Source organism: Perca fluviatilis, chromosome 10 (genome assembly GCF_010015445.1).
Source record: "Perca fluviatilis chromosome 10, GENO_Pfluv_1.0, whole genome shotgun sequence".
Lineage (NCBI taxonomy): Eukaryota > Metazoa > Chordata > Actinopteri > Perciformes > Percidae > Perca > Perca fluviatilis.
The window spans coordinates 27,233,288-27,252,511 of record NC_053121.1 but is presented as its reverse complement, the minus strand read 5'-3'; the positions used below and the strand labels follow the sequence as shown (position 1 = coordinate 27,252,511).

General features: G+C 40.3%; 1 protein-coding gene across 4 annotated transcripts; it reads left to right on the top strand.

Moving 5' to 3' along the window:
• Positions 1-2,334: 2,334 nt before the first annotated feature.
• Positions 2,335-17,830, top strand: LOC120567138 (rab11 family-interacting protein 5). Of its 4 annotated transcripts, none has more exons than XM_039813973.1 (6): positions 2,335-3,201; positions 6,179-6,714; positions 9,293-9,902; positions 10,550-13,009; positions 14,382-14,490; positions 16,500-17,830. In XM_039813973.1, exons 1-6 carry the CDS (start codon positions 2,822-2,824, stop codon positions 16,758-16,760), a joined length of 4,356 nt encoding a protein of 1,451 aa, XP_039669907.1. In that variant the 5' UTR covers positions 2,335-2,821; the 3' UTR covers positions 16,761-17,830. The 4 variants fall into 4 exon arrangements, with proteins under 4 accessions (XP_039669907.1, XP_039669906.1, XP_039669910.1 ...); XM_039813972.1 differs by having other exon boundaries at positions 14,382-14,505; XM_039813976.1 differs by lacking the exon at positions 10,550-13,009.
• Positions 17,831-19,224: the final 1,394 nt, after the last annotated feature.

Here is a 19,224-nt window from a genome sequence, read left to right as displayed (position 1 = left end):
AAAAGCATAATATGAGCACTTTAAACAGTTGGATTCTGTTGTTGTGTTGCTGTTCTGAATGTGAGCATTTATTTGTATTTACTCCCTCAAAGTGGCTGTTATCAACACTGTGAAACATCAGTAGGATTTTTACAAATCTAATAGCTTCTGTTGTTTTTTATTTATAATAAATACAATAAGCACTGAAGCTGAAAGCTTGCATTGATGAATATCTATGTATCTACTGTTTAAAGTGCAAACTTGTCAAAAATGGCATTATTCTAGACATTTTTTTATTAAAAAAAAGTAAGAAAGATCAGTTCAAACAGGACAAACGTGTTTATTTACAGTAAAGTTTTATTATTTGTTATTAAATAGCATCAAATCTATGACTCCATGTGATGCATTGGCTAGTTAAAAATATGTGTTGACTCACTTGAGTAAATATGGCATATAGTGCCTATTTTAAATGTTTCCACTCACATTTGATACAAAGTAACAATTGGAGGTTATATATATATATATATATATATATATATATATATATTTAGAATATATTATAGAATATACTGATGTATTAACCAATAAGAAACATTTTCATGTTATATGTGGTGGAGGTGGTGCTCATTTGAACTATTTTATAAGATGCTGGATATTTGAATACAGCACTGCTTCTTATTCTTTTTTAAATTAATCATATGTTTTGTATGTAAAATCTTAATCTGCAAAGTAAAGCTGTCAGATACATGTTGTGGAGTAGAGGTATGAGGTAATGGAAATACTGAAATAATGGAATGGAAATAATAAGTACAAGTACGTCAAAACTTTGCTTGAGAAAATGTATTAAGTTACTTTGCTCCACTGTGTATAAGACAACATCTGCTGGTGATTTAACATAAATACAGAAATCCATAGCCCTTAAGGGCCTTTTTGAAAATGACTGTTGTGTGGAGCGGAGGCTGAACATTAGGTTTAATACAGTAGTAGTCATATTTCCTTTGGATCCTCCTCTCGACTAAGAAAAAAGAAAAATAGCAACACCCTCCCCACAATATCTCAAAGTTTTATAACACTATTGACCTAATAACTAAAGGTGCCTAATGAATTTAAGATGGTATACAAACACAATGTGTGTTTACTGAATATTGCAGCTATTGAAGGTGGGGGCTGTGGTAGAAAAAGACAAAGGACATCCTCTCTTCAATCACTAAAAATGCAATATGCAACTGTCCAAACAAATGCATGTGAGTGACTCCCCCTTCAGAAAAAAATACTATTTGATTTTTTAATATTTGCCAAAATGCTGGGGAATTTGAAATTGAGGCTGTCTCAGTGTTACAGCAGATATTCATTGGATCAGATGGTGGCTGATAGGTTTTATTAGTTCAGAAACAAATAGCAGGATGTGACTATAGCATCTCCACCTGGGAGTCTTCAATATTTGTATTAGCTCTCTTACCTTATTGCTCTTGTACTGATTTCCCTCACACTGAACTGTCACTGATCGCCACCAGGTGGGGTTGTAGCTGCAAGGATGACAGTAACCTGATGAAGTCCAAAAGTTCTCCAGCCAATAGCTTTAAAGGACTACAGTTTACTGTAGTTTTAAAATGAATGCACAGGTCTGTCCACGAAAGTGAAACACTGAATTGTGTCCATTAAATAACAACATTAAAATGATTGATCAGCCTTAAGGTTAGCATTTTTCATTTTCAATCAATTTAATTATTCAATTAACCTCTCTTTTTAAGGCTTATTATTTAAAGGTCCCATGGCATAACAATTTCACTTTATGAGGTTTTTTAACATTAATATGAGTTCCCCCAGCCTGCCTATGGTCCCCCAGTGGCTAGAAATGGTGATAGGTGTAAACCGAGCCCTGGGTATCTTGCTCTGCCTTTGAGAAAATGAAAGCTCAGATGGGCCGATCTGGAATCTTGCTCCTTATGAGGTCATAATAATAATCCTCAATAGCTACAGAAATGGCACATCCTAAGGAAAGCTCATTGTGGGACTGGCTCTAGCGGCTGTAATTCTGCACCAAGGCTGAATTTCGGGAAAGAGACTTCAGATACAGTATGAGGGATCCACTAAGGCCTATATAAAAGCATCCAAAGAGCACCATGTCATGTCATAAATGTTGTCCCATTCTTTTTGCTTGCACCAATCTTGCACGTGGCGAGATACACTGTCCCAGAGGTTTGGTTGGAAAGAATAATTCTCGAAATCCAAACATTTTGAATGAAATAAGTTTTAACTGAGGGTTCCGCCCATAAACTTCAGTGACTTTATTTACTGCTGTTTCACACAAAGCCAAACTGCTGAATGCAGAGCTCTTCTCTCTCAGCAGCAGCAGCAGCAGCAGCATACAGCGTGTATGTGTGTGTCGGCGGATATGATAAAGCTGATCGGTTGGGTGTTTCTCTTTAATTCTGCGGCATCTCTCTCACTGTAGCGGGCCTGCTGTTCTGGAGGAGGGCGGGCCGTGGGCACGGCGAGCAGATTTCAATAAACAGTAAACTAGCTGATTCGACACATGTAACTACGGAGCACGGGATGATTTCAGCACGCAGCTCGCCTAACTTGGTTTGCATTGATTGGATTTGGGAATGGCACGCGGAGTTTCCAGTTGAGCACAGGCGCGGTCTGCTGTCTGGAGACTGACCTCGGGTAAACCCTCAGAGGCTCCGCGGACTTTGGAGATATTCTGCAGAGGTGTTTTTTGCGCAGCACGGTGACTCTTGCGCAACACAAAGGGGATGATCTCCAAAGCAACTGCTAAAGACTGAGTGAACCTACGATTAATTAAAGGACACACGGGCAGCTCGTGTAGCGGTGCAAGATGATGTCACTGATAGATCTGGACGATGATCAACGATGGGTGCCCACTCATGTGAATGTCACCGTCCTCCGCGCGAGAGGACTGCGAACCAAGGGCAAGCACGGCAGCCGCTACCTCTACACCATCATGCAGGTGGGGAAGGAGAAGTACACCACCGGGCTGGTGGAGAAGGCGGAGGTGCCCGAGTGGAGCGAGGAGTGCTGCTTCGAGCTGCTGCCCGGGATCCTGGAGGACGGCGGCCGGAGCGCCTACCCCCCGGGGAGCGGGGACCTGGTCCTCACCGTCATGCACCGGGTGCTTATCGGACTTGACGTGTTTCTCGGCCAAACCATCATTCCTCTTGATAGGATATTTCAGGAGGGAATGTGTCCTCGAGACGAGTACGTTGTTTTTGAATTTGAATGAAGCCTGCATGACAAAACCATGCAGTTTATCAGTGTACTGTTCACACAGAAGATAGAAGTAATGTGTCATGTAATGTTTATGTCAGACTGGGGAAGACAGTGGGGGAAGAAGTAGGCTATGCTACTCAGATATCTTTTACCAATAAGTAAAAGTAGCAATACCACAGTGTAAAAATACAGTGTAAATAATGTTATTGTTGTAATAAAAGTCCTGCATTCAAATAAGTCAAAGTACAGAAGGTATTACCTTGTCGCCTACTTAAAGTAGGCTACCAAAAGTCAAAGTAGGCTATAATTATGCAGAATGGCACCTTTCAAAATAATATATAGCCTATTATATAATATGGATGTAATTAGTGATGCATTAATGTGTAGGCATCACTAATGTTGCAGCTGGTAAAGGTGGGGTTCATTTCAAGTACTTTATACAGGCCTACTGCAGAGTAGTTTAATCTATAATAATACATCATAATTTATTAGTTGAGTTTGTATAAATATTCTAAAACCTGCAAATGAACTAAAGCTGTCATATGAATGTAGTGGAGTAAAAGAGTACAATATTATCTTCCAAAATGTAGATGTATAAAGTAACATAAAATGGAAATACTCAAGTAAAGTACAAGTACCTCAAAATTGTACTTAAGTACTGTACTTAAATAAATAACATTACATTCTATCACCAAGGATATTCTTAGGTTATTTAGTAAACAATACAGGAGAATGATATGCAGCTTTAATATAGTTCTTCATTCAAATGATGTAATTCATTTAGTAGCCAATATTGGGGGTAGTTTTCTCCTCTCTCCTGCTTTGCTGATCTTCTCATAGTGATGATCAACCACCTTCTTCCAAAATCTCACAACACAGCAGCTGATAAGAGAGAGCACGACAGTTAAACAATGAAATCTGATGTGGTAGTGTTTTGCAGGATGACACAGAAAACTGCTAGCTTGAACGCTAAATGCATACAAGCTCATTAAATGCTGGCCCTTTAGGCTTATACTGTACTCCAGAAGCAGTTCCCACAATGCACTGCAAATCAACGAGAGATGCATTTTCCACTGTGGAACAAATAGTGTTTGTAGCCAGAAGGACTCCATCTTTATGCACAATGCACTACATGATGTAGTTGACTGTTCACACAGAAGATAGAAGTGATGTTGTGTTTTTATGTCAGACTGGGACAGACAGACAGTGGTGGAATAAGAACTCCACCACTATAATAATAAGATGAAATAAGATGTTTTACCAAAAGTAGCAGTACTCTGTTACAAGTTACAATCCTGCATTCAAAATCTTACTTCAGTATAAGTACACAAGTGTTAGCATCAAAATATATGTCAGAAGTACTCATTATGCAGAATGGCCTATTTCAGAATCATACATATTACATCACTGAATTATAATTAGTGATGCAATAATGTAGGCTACATCAATTCAAGTGAATAGGTAAAAAGGTTTAACTAATATATGTATATCACCATGAAACTTCCCCAGTTGATTAATTACATTAAGGCAATTGTTTTTGTATTGCAAGTTTTCTGAAATGTTAAGTTTAAATATGCAAATTATGCATATCTTATTAAATATGCACTCATTTGCATAGCCTACATTTCCAGAACAGAAATCATTGTGTAAAGCCAGGTTCAAAATTCTTGTTACAGAGGGAATTTTGGATATCTCTTATTATACATTTTTGCAGTGTTCTTAGGAATAAACTGTTATATAAATCAGGCTATGAATGATATATGAACAAAGTACCCCTCTGTAAAAACCCTCAGGAGATAGATAGGAATGAAACTGGACAATTTGGTGTATGCAAGTGCTACTGAAGTTCAGTACATTTTGAGAAAATGGCTGTGAGAACAGAGAATAAATCATCTGTTATATTTTTTGGCTAATAGGGCACTGAAGCCTTCTTCAGTACTTGCTTTAAATACAGTAACCAGTAATTGGTATTCCACAATGTTACTTTATCTGGCAATGGCTTTGGAAATGTAGACCTGCCAAAGTGAGACTGGTGAACTTGGTATCAAGGAACTGATATAAATAGCACAAGGATGTGAGGAGGAGTGACAGGTTGTTCATCACTTTGTGTTTTGAAAATTGCAGGGAAGTGGAAATATTTTGGAAGTTTTTTGGTCATGCAAGGTGTGTCCGTGATAATGAACCATGACTGAAAATGTGTAACTTTGTCTGTACTGTTTGGTTTAGGTTCCCCCAAAGTAAGAATGTGAATTCAGTTTACATACTGTAAGAGTAAGTTCTTTTTACTTTTGTAGTGTATCTTGAAATAGGTTTGAATCTTCTTTAGTTTGCCTGATTGTGAGTACTTGAATACCTCAGTTGTGCCACAGGTGACGCAACAAGACTCCCCAGTAATATGTAAAACATCTCCACTAAAGCAATACAACGCATCTGGATTTAATTGTGGGCTATACGCCCTCTCTACGCTCAGTGAAACTCGCACTGAATTCCTGCTGTTAGTTTTGGCTCTACAACACTTTCTCTGGTCAACTCAGAGGGTTGAGGAGGCAGTAGCAGAGGGAGGATTCCATTGGTTGAATCTTCATACAGATTTTATTGGTTGAATCTTCATACAGTCTTGTCTGACGTTGCACATACACATCGGTAGATAGACCTTGAGGAATTAGAAGTGTGATTTCCTTCTATGAGGCTTAAAAAAACTGTTTGTTGTCAAAGATTATGAGTACAGTCCCCCGAGCAGTATTTCCAGATTATGTAATATGTGGAAAGCATTGCCAAAAGGAAATCAATGTTTTTGTTGCTGCAGGGGAAAGGCCCGATTACACATGCCCTCTGATTTTAGCTTTAAACAGATAGCATCACACTTCAGATATCCTGCTAAAGTAATGTATTTATTTAAAGCAGTGATATGAGAGTGACTGTCACAGTGTGGATGTTGACTGTTCCTTTTCTTTTGTGGCTACAGATGGTTCAAGCTCAACTCTAAGGCGGGTAGAAAGGAAAAGGAACGTGGTGAACTTCAAGTAACAGTCCAGTTCACTCGCAACAACATGACAGCCAGCATGTTCGACCTCACCATAAAGGACAAACCTCGCTCTGCTTTTGGCAAGCTCAAGGATCGCGTCACGGGGAGGAAGAGGGGGGACGTGGAGTCCTCCTCAGCCATTGTGCCAGGCCGCTTTGCCGCCCTGTCCGGAAACCTGGGACAGCCGTTTGGAGAGCAGGGGGACGGAGGATTGGCAGAGTCACGAGGAGATGTGGAGATAGCAGAGGAGAAGAGGAACAAGATGAAAGATTTTTTTAAAGGGAGGCTGCGCAAGTCGTCTGACACCAGGTCATGCTCATCGCTGGCTTCAGAGAGTAGTGTGTCTTCCATGGCCAGTGATAACCCCGGCCCTCCCCCCAGCCTGGATCTGATGTCAGACCCTCCCAGCTCTCCCATCTACACTAGCAAAGTGAGAGTGGACACCCATTACGGAGAGACAGATTTAGCTAAAAAAGGTAGGCTTTGAAGTAATTCATATGTGCATGACATGAAGGCTGGTGACTGTTTTCATATTGCCTGATAATAAATCACATTCCCACTGTGTTTTAAAGCAGAAGCGGGCCAACTCTCTGGGAAATAGGACAAGTCAGGATCTGGGTAGTCTCGCATTGCCAGACCTTCCTCCACAGCACTGTGGAGGAGGGTCTGGCATGCTGTGTGGTCTAGTCCACACAGCATTCTGGGATGGGAGAAAAACGTGCTCTGGTTTATTGGCATTTCTTAAAACCAATCACAATCGTCTTGGGCGGTGCGAAGCGCTGAGCGGAGCCACGGTGCCGCTGCAAAATAGCCTCGGGAAAGAACTTGTTTTGGTGGAACATGTGTATGTTCAAAGGTTGTTTTAGTCGTGCAACAGAAAACTCAGATTGGACAGATAGTCTAGCTAGCAGTCTGGATTTACCCTGCAGAGATCTGAGAAGCAGTTAACCATAGTTCTCATATATCCACCAGAGTTTAAAATTACAACACAAAGGGAGCGGAATGTAACGGACATCCGAAAACGGACATCCGAAAAGAATGGAATTTCCGGCAGAACGAGAGCAATCCCGGAAGTGGAACGTCGTGGATATAGACTAGGATCTGGGTGGCTTACCGCCTCTACCTGGAAAAGCCCAATAAATAGTTATCACTCCCTCTGTACCTACCACAAGTAAGAGTTCAACCTATGCTCGATGGTGAGGCTGATACAAATATCAGTGTTTGAGATTTAAAAGCATTCTAACCAAATATAGGCTTATAATTTTTTTTTTAACATAATCACACATACAAATAACTTAAAATTCTTTATAAGGATCCCTTGAATTTGGATATTGCAGAATTGTGACAGTGTGGGACTTTATAAACTTGTAAGTGCCAACTGGTGGGCAAACTATGTAATAGCGACACTGTTTCTAAATTTTCCAAACCATACGGCAGCAAACAAGTATATTACCTCGTAATAGAGAAGGAGCAGCAACCTAAACACACTTCCAATAAAGCATCACCAGAGAAAGATCAACATTAAGGGCCAGATGTACTAACGCTTTTGCGCCCACTAAAGGCGTATTTGTTAAGCAACGTGCGCGTAAAAGCATGGCGAGGTATGTACAAACAGGCCGCGGTAAAAAGGTAAAAAGTTAAAAGCGCAGACTGCCTGTCGCGGGAACTGAAAATGGCAAATTCCGCTTTTCTGTGTCATGCATATGCATTCATGGGAGGGTGAAGGGGAAAGTGGGAGTTTCCCATAAAGAGATGGGAGGGGAAGCGTAAAGTGCGCCTAATTATGTATTCCGCGGGATGTATAAAAAACGGCTGTGAAAGCGCGCCTCTATTTTGCGGGGAAAATTCTAAACCTGGAAGTGGGTTTCCTCGCATTAGCCTCCTGGTGAAATGGCAGCAGTAATCCGAGCAAGACGAAGACATAGGTCAAGGAGACGAGCTGAAAAGATTTTTGCCACAAGGCTCACACTTTTTCAGTTGAGTGAACACACACAATCATTAAGCGTTACAGATTAAGCAGCCATGCAATATTACAGTTACTGGAAGAAATCAAAGATGACATAGAATCTCCGACTCAGCGTTCACATTCCATTCCAGCAGGTGTTTGGCATCAGGATCATTTCAAACAGTCATAGCATCAGCTGTGGGAATATCGCAATTTGCACTCAGCCGTATCATAGCACAAGTACTTAACGCTTTGGTACAGTGCAATTTACGGTGTAGTGGGCGGAGAAAGGCGCTGATTGATGAACTGCAGGTTTGGTAAATATGACGTAAGCTGAAGTATTACAGTGTGCGCTTTCTGCGGGTTGGCCATGGCGCTGATAACGCTACATTCGCAAATGTACGTATATTTGGCCCTCAGTCTCCATATGAAGTACAACACAGTACTTAATGTAGTTAAGATGTAGAGTCCACACAAGTAAAAGTAAAAAAGAGTAAAATATTTTATTTAACAGTCTACTAAGCTACTTAGAATGTTGTATTAGCAACACATTAGCTTCAGACAAAAATGGTGGACGTAACAATATGTCAGTTAGGCAACAGTTTTTAGCCAAAAGCAATCTCCATGCACGCAAGTGTTTTGAGCTCCAGTAGAAGAACTAATCTCCGTTTAAACTAACGCGCCCAAAACCGCATATCTCATCAACATTCTGTATACTGGGCAATACGCGATCCAGGGTAAACAGGAGGCAGCATGTATACTGCACCTGTTAATGGTAGTTACCATGGTAATGTGGCATAACATTGGCGTCAGTGTTGGTTTTGCCATAGATCTCCGTTTGCGGCCGTTTAAACTGCAACACAACCCCTGGAAATTCCAAATCGAAATGGGGTCAGAAGTGTTTTCAAATTTCTCCGGTTTAGCGGCTCTGAAACGCCAGAGCAGTGTGAATGCGAGGTGTAAATGTAACAAAAGATTTTAAATTTTAAACCAAAACGTAGCAATGTAAATGTAGCCTTAAACTTCTATGGAGCTCAGATTTACTTATGTTTAGATAAAAATATAAGCTATAGGCTTTTAATAACCCAGTTCTTCCTTCCCTCCATCAGTGCTCACCAGCCAGCACACGACAAAGGTTCTCACACACAAGAGAGCCTTCAGCGATGAAGCCAGTAAGATCACGACAGCCTTCCCTCGATCAAATCCTGCAGTGGAGTCTCTGAAGGGTCAGACCATGACTCAGTCCAAGTCTTCCCTGTGTATAAATGGCAGCCACGTCTATGACTCCGAGCCATCGACTCCAAAGACCTCAGGAGCCCACCAGCCCAAGCTGGACCTGCTGGAGAGGTGCTCCCCGCTCTCTCGTTCCCTGCAGAATCTCACCAAGAGAAGTGAGGACAAAGGTTCCTTTGCCGAGGGCCAGCGCTGGTCCTTTGACAGGATGAAGAAAGACGAGAAGGAGGAAGAAAAGGAAGCTCGGGCATCGTCTCCCCCAATCCAGCAAGCTCAGATGGGGGGTCGCCCTGTACAGGCAGAGATGCCGGTCGCCTCCTCTGCTGCTCTTTCACCCGACATAGGGAGGAAGCTGAGAAAGACGTTATTCTCTGGAGGGAGAAGTGACTCTCTGCCAGCTAAGTCAGACCTGAACCAGGCTGGTTTGGCATCTGAGGGGAGGCTCAGAGGCTGGTTTGGCTCCAGTGATTCCCAGAACAAGCCAAGGTGAGTGAGGGTCATTTTCAGGTTTTTTTCTGGGCTCCACAGTGTTTGATGAATCCACTTTCTATCCAGGAACAGCAACAGGCACATGGGAGGCGTGTTTCAGCTGGGTGTCCTGAGTTCAGTGTTTGCTCTGCTCCATGCTCATTTGAAAATGGAATAGATGTAGTTCATAGTTTACTCCATTTTGCGACCATGCTGTGTCATCATATCATACTAAATTCTTTCTCCCACAAATAGCACTCAAGCATTTCCATTATCTTTATCAACGTGTGTTTCTCTATCAAAGATGCCACATCACAAAATGCTCTTGCAGAAGGATGCAAAGAAAATCATTCCATGTTGATATGAGCTCACCCTGCAGAAAAGCTGCCAGTCCAGATAGTCTTGAATGGCTACAATGCATTTTTATTTTTGCTTGATCATTTTGCAAATGTGCTTTGCTTTTTTTTTGGATTAAGTTACTGTTTTCATAATTCTTTCATTTGGCCCGTTTGACATCTACTGATGTTAGTGGACTTTTCTAGTTAACAGAAATGTCAGTTAGTATTTTGGTTGTCTTTTCTGTTTGTATAAGAAAGATGTTCCCCGTTTGGTAACGTGGCACATCATTAACTAAGAGGACTATTGTGCCCTATTTTCCTCTACAGGCTGGAAGTTTCTCCTAAGGTAGAAAGCAGCTCAGACGTACCCCCTCCCCTCCCTCCTCGCTCCCCTGTACCCCCTGAGTGCTCCTCTCCCTCTACCTCTCCCTCTGGTTATGTCTCACCTGATCACTGCAATCACACCAATCCCTTCACCCCCTCTCCCTCTACCTCCTCAACCCCAATTTCCCCCTCCAACCCTTTCCCCTCACGTATGCAGCGCAATCCCTTTTTTGAGGATCTCTTGGCAGAAGAGTCACAGAGGTCCCCTCCTTTTGCGCCTTGCTCCTCATCTGGCTCATCCCCCTTTCATTACACTACTCTGCCCTCCCAGCCCTGCACACCCAGCCCTGCTCATGATGTTAAAGCTACAAATATGGCTTACATAAAGCGGGAGCGCCCCAGGTCAGTAGCTAGGCAGACATCTCTCCCTGCATTACTACCCAGAGCAGCCACAGTTAACCCCTCCGCCCCTCGCTGCATGTCAGAGAGTGCAGGAGAATGGGATGACTCGTTTGATGCCTTTGCCTCCAGCAGGCTCAACTCACCTAAAGGGAGTCTTCCGCAGAAACAGCTGAGAACCAGTCCTATCTCATCTCATAGACACAGTTATCTTCCAGTTAATAACAACACCAATAATCATGCACAAGAGCTGCAAACATGTGAAGAGGAGCCTCCACCTTTGCCTCCAAGGAGACCTTTAAGAACGTCAGTGAATGAGATTTACTCTGACGGCTGGTTGCACAGAGGTCAAGAGCTGGCCGTCCATAAAGAAGCCTACCTCCTCTCACAGACTGGCGTGGCCTCGCTGCAACGCGGAAGAGAAGGAGAATGCAAAAGAAACAGTATCTCTCCAGACCCTCACACCAGCAGCGAGACTTCCGACTCCCTCAGCGTTCCCTCTCAGCCATACACCAATATGACTTCGTCAGGATTCATGTCCGAAGAAAAGCTCAAAAAGTTTAAATATGAACCTTTGGAAGATGAAACCGACCGCTGGGGAGGGATGTTGTTTGAACAAGACTTGTATGGACGCGTGTGCAGAGGAAACTACGGACAACCCAAAGTAAATTGTTTATCGTTGAGCGCTGAAGAAACTTCTGGAAAAAAGATAACATCTGTAAACTCAGGACCTAAAATACTTCTTGACAGTGAGAGATCTGTTGCAACTCTTTTGAACATGTCATCTACTACTCCCTCAGAGCCAGATGCAAAGTTACTAGACATCACAACCACTCCAGCAGAGGAGATGGAGTCTATTCCACCTCAAACCACATGTATCAACAATAATGTGTCTTTCTCACTAAACTCAGGAGATCTAAACATGAATGTGAATAATTCAGATTTTGGTTTCATTGATTCTGATGGCTCTTCTCAGTCAGAGGTAGTTGATGCTCTCAAAGGCATCGAGAGTGGGACTTTTCCACAACCGCCAGAAGCTTTACAGATAGCGGCTTACCATCTAGAGACAGTGAGCACACCTGAGGATATGTTTACTTTAAAGGACACCTACATACCTGAGATGAACTCTTCATTTGAAATAACTGCATCATCTAACAAACTGTACAAAATCTCTCCAGTTTGCCAAGACAATTGCCACGGTTGTCAATGTGAATTAAATAACGTGGCACCACATGGTAACTCCAGAATGAACAGCAAAGAGATCGCTGCTTTGTCGTCACAAAATCAAACGTCTAATGCAGCCGATTTTGAAACTGAATCCAGAGAAGTAATATCAAAAAGTGTGGAGGATTTTAAAAAGACAAAAAAGGACTTTGATGATAACGGAAACCCACAAGCTAAAACAGGCACACTTAACCAGAAGGAGCCCTTTACTGGTGTTGTAAGTGCTCGTTTTAGACCAAAAGGAGTGTCACGACAGAACAGCAGCGGCAGCCCAAGTAACCAAAGCAAAAGTGGAGACAGAGATTTTGAACAGTTCTTGTCCCTCGTTCAAAATATTTCAGAAGTCCGTGAGGGACCGTTGTCATATCAGCCCTCTCAATCAGCTCTCTCTTCCTTACTGCCATTAGTAGATAGTACCACACATCACAACGAGTCTACTACAACATCACAAATATCTTCACAAGAGAACACAGGAACAGGAAAATCCTCTGATATCAGTTTTGAAGACCTTCACGCTAAAGTAGCACCAAACTCAAGATCCCCTTCAAAGTCAAAGATTGGGCAATCTTTGCAAGAACCCTCCTCTCCCCCCATCCCTAGTACACTCTCCCCGTCAGCCGGTGCACAGGCTATGCTCCACACTACCCCTGTCTGTTGCCCCTCCATACATCTCTCAAGCATGGGGCCCAGTGCTGGAGTCAGCACTACTCTGGCTGTGGCCCCCTACACCTCCTCCTACTCTACCACCTCCACCACTGACCAGCCCCTGGTCGATGCACGGCACTCACTTTTGCCTGAGGAGACTCAGCCAGCTAGCAACCTGCCCCGTCAGGAGAGCAGGTGAGAATCCTCACACTAGGATATGACATATGTAGGTTTTTACAAGCTGTAGTAACAAGCTGTAGATTTCCACATACACCACAAAACACTAAATGGTTTTTATTTGGTTGCTCTGGTTGCTTTGTTTTTCTCATTGGCCTGGCTTGTTTGATGTTAAATGCATTTATGCCTTCATAAGTTCTTTTTTTCATCCAAAGTGGTTGGATGATACCTGTTGCATTGTTCTTGGCTTTGCTTCACATTTATGTTATTCATCCCATTATTCAGTTTCTTGTTGGCTATTGTACATTTGTTGTTTTTCTTCGCTTTTGTCTGCCTAAATTTAGCTACTTCTGCTGCTACTTTGACCACCAGATGTCCAGATATCTTGAAGTACTAAGTGAAAGCCAACTGTCATTTCTGCTGTACGGATGTTTTTTTCAGAGCATCTTGTTGTTGACAGGTTATAGCTAAGTCAGTATAACTGTAGTTTCATAGGCAATGAAATTGACAACATTGGACATATGATGTATATAGTAGACGACTTAGTCAGAAGCGCCACTTGGGGGTAAAGAGGGTGAAAGCATAAGATGACACAGCGTTAGACTGGACATGCCAGGAATAATGGATATTTGTTGTGTCACTGATGTTCAGGGGACATTTCTAGTGGCACACCTGGATTCAGTCTCTGAAAACAAATAATGCATGTACTTTGTTAGATGTGCACCATCTTTTTGTTTATATATGTTTTACAGCGGATAGGACAGGAGAGAAAACATCATATTTAGAATCAAATGAATAGATTTGATCTTGTTTGTTGGCTTAGAAACAAACAGGCAAAGGACCATAGAGTCATAGCTACTCAGCCATTTAATTATACCCCTTTATTCAATGATAAAAGCAACAAGAGAAAACATGAAAGTGTTGTCTCAGAAACCCGGCTCTTCTTTCTGCTAGTCACAAAGTAGCTTTAATTCTAGCTTGTATTCTGATTTCTGTTTCTAAACATTTCCTTGCTGCTGTTTTTTTTGTTGTTGTACAGTACAGTATAAGTCAACCCTGTCTCCCAAGATGATTTCATCCTCCAGTAACGAGCGAGTCACGGCACTTGCATTTTAGAACATTTCTTGTTGACTGCAGTTTTTAATGCTCAAAGACCAGTAGACACATTTATCATCTAAATTGCTTACTGTTTCTTCCCAGATTCCATCAGATTTTCTGATCTGCTTTGAAGTTTGTGTGATGTTCAGTTTTAACTGCTGACTGAACTAAAATACAGTAACTACTGTAGCTTTTTTTTGACCGTACAAGATTAGTTATATGAAGTGACTGCTAAGCACTTATAGTGAACATACTGTGTTGAAATACTCGTGCTGACCTCTTTACTTTGCAGACCTCACCCAGTAAGGCCGCTGACCTCCAGCCAATCAGAGAAGAAGGAGGCTCGTTCGGTTCTGGAGAAGCTGAAGTCTACTATCAACCCTGGACGCACTGCCCACCAGGTTGAGAGGAGTCCGGTACTGCACATAACATAACATAACATAACATAACACAACTCTTAATGATCCCTTTATAACCTTCCATATACAGTATACAAAGAATATTTACATATGTAGCTCAACAAGAGGACAATCTTTTACCCTTTACAGAAACATTGTGGGTTTCCTTATCTTAAAAACTAACTTTTACTAACACAGCTAAAATAAAATACATATAAGAAATAGGTTTTTTGTGATATTTTATTATTACTGCCAAGTAAATGACTCAGGATATAAAAAAATCAGGCATGAAAGTGTGCAGCTGCAACCTACTAGCTCCCATTTAGGCTGAGGTTACTTTCAACACTGGGGAGAGAAATGCTGGTCACATTAATTCTTTGGCCCAGATAAGAGTTTTCAGGTCCTAAAATTATATTTCTAATCTTCCTCTATAATACTTTGGACCGTTTCTGTAACAGTATGTCAAAGAATAAGGTGATTCTGATGCTTCTAAGGGTAAATTACATAATAGCAGGTCATGCCACAATCAGTCTAACTGGACAATGAACATAAGTGTAGAGTTCTTACTTCCGCCAAGGAGGTTATGTTTTTGGTTTGGTTTGTCCGTTTGTTTGTTGGTTTGTTTGCAGGATTACAGAAAATCTACTCGCCAGATTTTAATGAAACCTGGTGGAAGGGTGTAGCATGGGCCAAGAAGGAACCCATTACATTTTTGAGCGGATCCGAATCACGGGGCAGATACACAAATTTATTTTTTTTCGTTGACATTGCGAGACAGGGTATTTGTGCTGTATTCATGTGGTGTCATGATGATCGAAAAAAAAAAGAGTTCCCGGCTGGTAAAATTCACAATGCATTGTGAGATAGGACATGCCTTGGTGGAGGTCTGTACTCTCTGAGTACCCTTCTAGTTTATATATATATATATATATATATATATATATATATATATATATATATATATATATATATTATTATTATTATTATTATTATAACTTCTTAAGATATCAAAAGTGTGTTTCTACATGTTTTTTTTTGGGGTTTGAGCTGGTGTGCAGACTGCATTTACCATTCATTATGTCACCTATCAACAACTGCAATCAGGATTTTAAAAATCCCAGTAAATTAGTACCCATAACGCTGTGTGAGTCTCATGTGCAAACAGCAGAAGAATAAAGTTATTAACATGTCATACCGAATTACAAAAAGCCATTAGAGCCACAGACTATTTAATGCTTCCATGAGCATTTAATAACACCAGCAGTGCACTCTGTGTTAATAAATGCACTGCAGGAGAATAGATGACTTCATTGTATGGCTGCTCTGTGACTTACTTTATTTTTTCACCCCACGACACACCATAGTAAGCTATTTAATATCCATTTAATATCATAATAAGCCAGTCATTTTAACCAGAGTTTCTCATTTAAAGGAATAGTTTGATATTTTGAGAAATATGCTTATTTGCTTTCTTGCCAGGAGTTACTTGAGAGGATTGATACCACTCTCATGTCTGTTTGATCAATTTGAAGCCACAGCCAAGAGCGAGTTAGTTTAGCTTAGCATAAAGCCTGGAAATGGGAGGGAAACAGCTTTCCTGCCTGTTTCCAACTGTAAAAATTGGATTGAGTCAGGTTTCCCCCTGCCTCCATGTTTATGCTAAAATAAGCTAAGCTAACTGTCTGTAGCCCCCATATTAATATTGAATGGACAGATATAAGAGTGGTATCAGTCTTCTCATCTAACTCAACTCAATGCAAGACAGTGAATATGCATATAATAATAATAATAATAATAATAATAATGCATTTATTTATATAGCGCTTTTTGCAACACTCAAAGACACTTTACTGAGTTTTATAAAAGGAAATAATACTATATATAAATACTACGAAAATTTACAAACTAAAATACACACACATTTCCCTAAATGTGGAATTATTCCTTTAATTGTGGCATTTACCAGCTAGATTCACACACATACATCTATTCTGCTCCTGTTCCCTCTGTAGGAGGTGACAGTGGACAACTCGGCCCAGTACCAGCACCTGACCAACATGGAGCTGATCTCCCTGCTGCTGCAGCAGGAGATGGACATGCAGAAGCAGGAGGTGACCTCTGAGCGGCAGGCGGCGCAGCTGCAAAAATGTGAGGCTGAACTGAAAAAGGTGAAGTTACAGGTTCGAGACCTGGAGGACTACATTGATAATCTTTTACTGCGGATAATGGAGCAGACACCCACGCTGCTTCAAGTTCGCAACAGACACAAGTGACGACAGTGCTAGTGTGTGTAATGCATATGACGTACAATCCTCCAGAATGCTGTTTCCTTAAGAGTGGGTGCAAAACACAGGGTTATTATAAAAAATTGGGAATCACTGTTCTAGAGACAGTTACAGTCAAACAAATGCTCCATGAAATCTGATCTCACAATCATCCAGGTCTTCTCACTGCTAATACTGCCTTGTTGATGTAGACACACAGATTACCCAACATGCATGCTGGTTACTATCCCAATTTGGCACAAAAAGAAAACAATAAATAAATTACTATGAGAAAATGCTTCAATCAAAGCCAAATGATTATTTTAAATGCGCTTTCTAGAATAATTTAAGGTAGTCAGCTCTTGTAACTCATTGCTTTCACACATGCATAAAATAAAATACAAGCTAGAGAAAACAAATTGAAGTAGGTACTCTGGCAAAATATGATGTTAGCTCAAGTTACCTTAAAAATACAGCTGTTGAAGTGCAAAAACGACATTTTGTCACAAGGTTTTCATCTCAAACTGTTTTATGAATTGTCAAGTGCACAAAAGGTTAACTTGAGGTATATAATTACATGTTTTCAAATAGAATTTAAGAAATGCTACAAAAAATAGTAACATGTCATTACTTTGCTGCACTGCAATGTGAATACTATAAAAAGAGACGTTTCTGCATTAACATTGCTGTATGATAAGCAAAAAACTGTGTTCATGTTGGAGCCTGAAAAGACTAAAGAAGATGAAGACTTATTGTTTGCATTTTGTTTCTTTGTTTTTCATTTTTCAAAATACTGTTCATTAAATTCTTATATCTTGTTGATGTAGAAGAATGTTTTAATATATTTTTATGTTTGTTTGTCCATTCTGCACTTTTGTTGTTGTTGAAATAGTAAGTTTTACAGTAGAACTTACAAAACATCAATGCAACAGATAACAGTATTATAAGTTATTTCTATAAAATACTTTTGTCATGATAATATGTTCTCTAATGTCACTCTAGTACAACTGTAGCTGCTTGCAATGCTTTACATGACCACAGTACTGTACTCTAATAAAATAAAGTGCACATAAGCCAAAGTTTCTGAGGTTCTTTTTGTTGATGGTTTGTCACTAATCGGACCTCAATTCATGGTATGATATATATGATACCATACCATGCAGCAATGCTTATGTCTCTCCACTAGAGAGCACTCCAGTTACTGCACAGTTTGCGTGGAAACCTGCTGGTTCAGCATGGACCTTGCCCTCGGCTTGTGCAAATTCACAAGAGATTTTGATCTACTAGAGATACTATTGTTGTAAACTGCATTTATAACAAATGTTGACAAGTTGCCCTTGCACTGCTTTCTACCTTAGCACACTTATCTTTCTTCGCTTCGATTCCAGATAGTGAAATGCTGATTTACATTAATTTCAGCTCTAAAGCTAAATATAGCAGCATAGGCGGTTTTTTTTGTTGTTGTTTAAAGACCCACGAGAGTTGATATATTTCCTGTTTGGATTGAGCAGTCTGTGCACTCTCAGAAAAAAAGGTTGAACAGCAGCTTCACATTTTTCTACCACATTAGTGGTAAAGATGAAAGAATAGAAAGGTTGTGTCCACATCATTTTCTTAAGTAAAAATAGCAATACTACAGTGTAGAACTACTCGGTTACAAGTAAATGTCCAGCATTAAAAATCTTACTTAAGTAAAAGTAGGCCTATATAAGTATTAGTATCTGTCAAATATATATAAAGTACAACAAGTCAAAAGTACTCATTATGCAAAACAGACCATGGCAAAATAATTTATTTTATATCCCTGGATTATATTAGTGATGCATTATTGTGTAAGTATCACTCTAATGTTGCATTTGGTAAATTCATTTTATTTCCTTAATGTATAATTTAACCTATTGTGATATATTATCATTTATTAGTTGATTTATAGTCCTATTTGGTATTAATAATCGGAATCTGTAAAGTAACTTAAGATGTCAAATAAATGTAGTGGAGGTCAAGTAATGGAAAAACTCAAGTAAAGTACAAATATTACCTCAAAATTGTGCTTTAGTAGGCTGTACTTGATTAATTGTGGCCTTCTACTGAAACATAATTAGGATATAGGGATGAGGTAATAGAGAGCAAGATTCTTTACTATTTACTATAACTTAGCCTACTGTTGTGTTTTCTTTAGTACATTGGGATAGATGTTATGGATATAATGTATAATAGGCTATAATGTGAAAGACACATTTGATATAGTCGAATTGAAAGCAGTAGTCCCTTGCCTTCGGCCACTTAATGCCAAGAGCATAATGAAAGTGTCCAGTGTGGTGACAAATAATTATTGTATTTATTTATTTATTCGCTCCAGGTTATTTATTCTTTTCTTGTCTTTCTTTATTTTCAAGTGAACCTGAGAGCTGTTCATTACTCTGCGCAGACACTTCTCTCTCTTCAGGCCACACCTCCTCACATGATTGAGTTC

Excerpts from the sequence above, each read along its gene's own strand:
- LOC120567138 (XM_039813972.1), top strand. The coding sequence starts at position 2,822 with ATGATGTCACTGATAGATCTGGACGATGATCAACGATGGGTGCCCACT. Across the intron at positions 6,715-9,292 it reads GACAGATTTAGCTAAAAAAG|TGCTCACCAGCCAGCACACG; the intron begins GTAGGCTTTGAA and ends TCCCTCCATCAG. Across the intron at positions 14,506-16,499 it reads ACCAGGTTGAGAGGAGTCCG|GAGGTGACAGTGGACAACTC; the intron begins GTACTGCACATA and ends TTCCCTCTGTAG.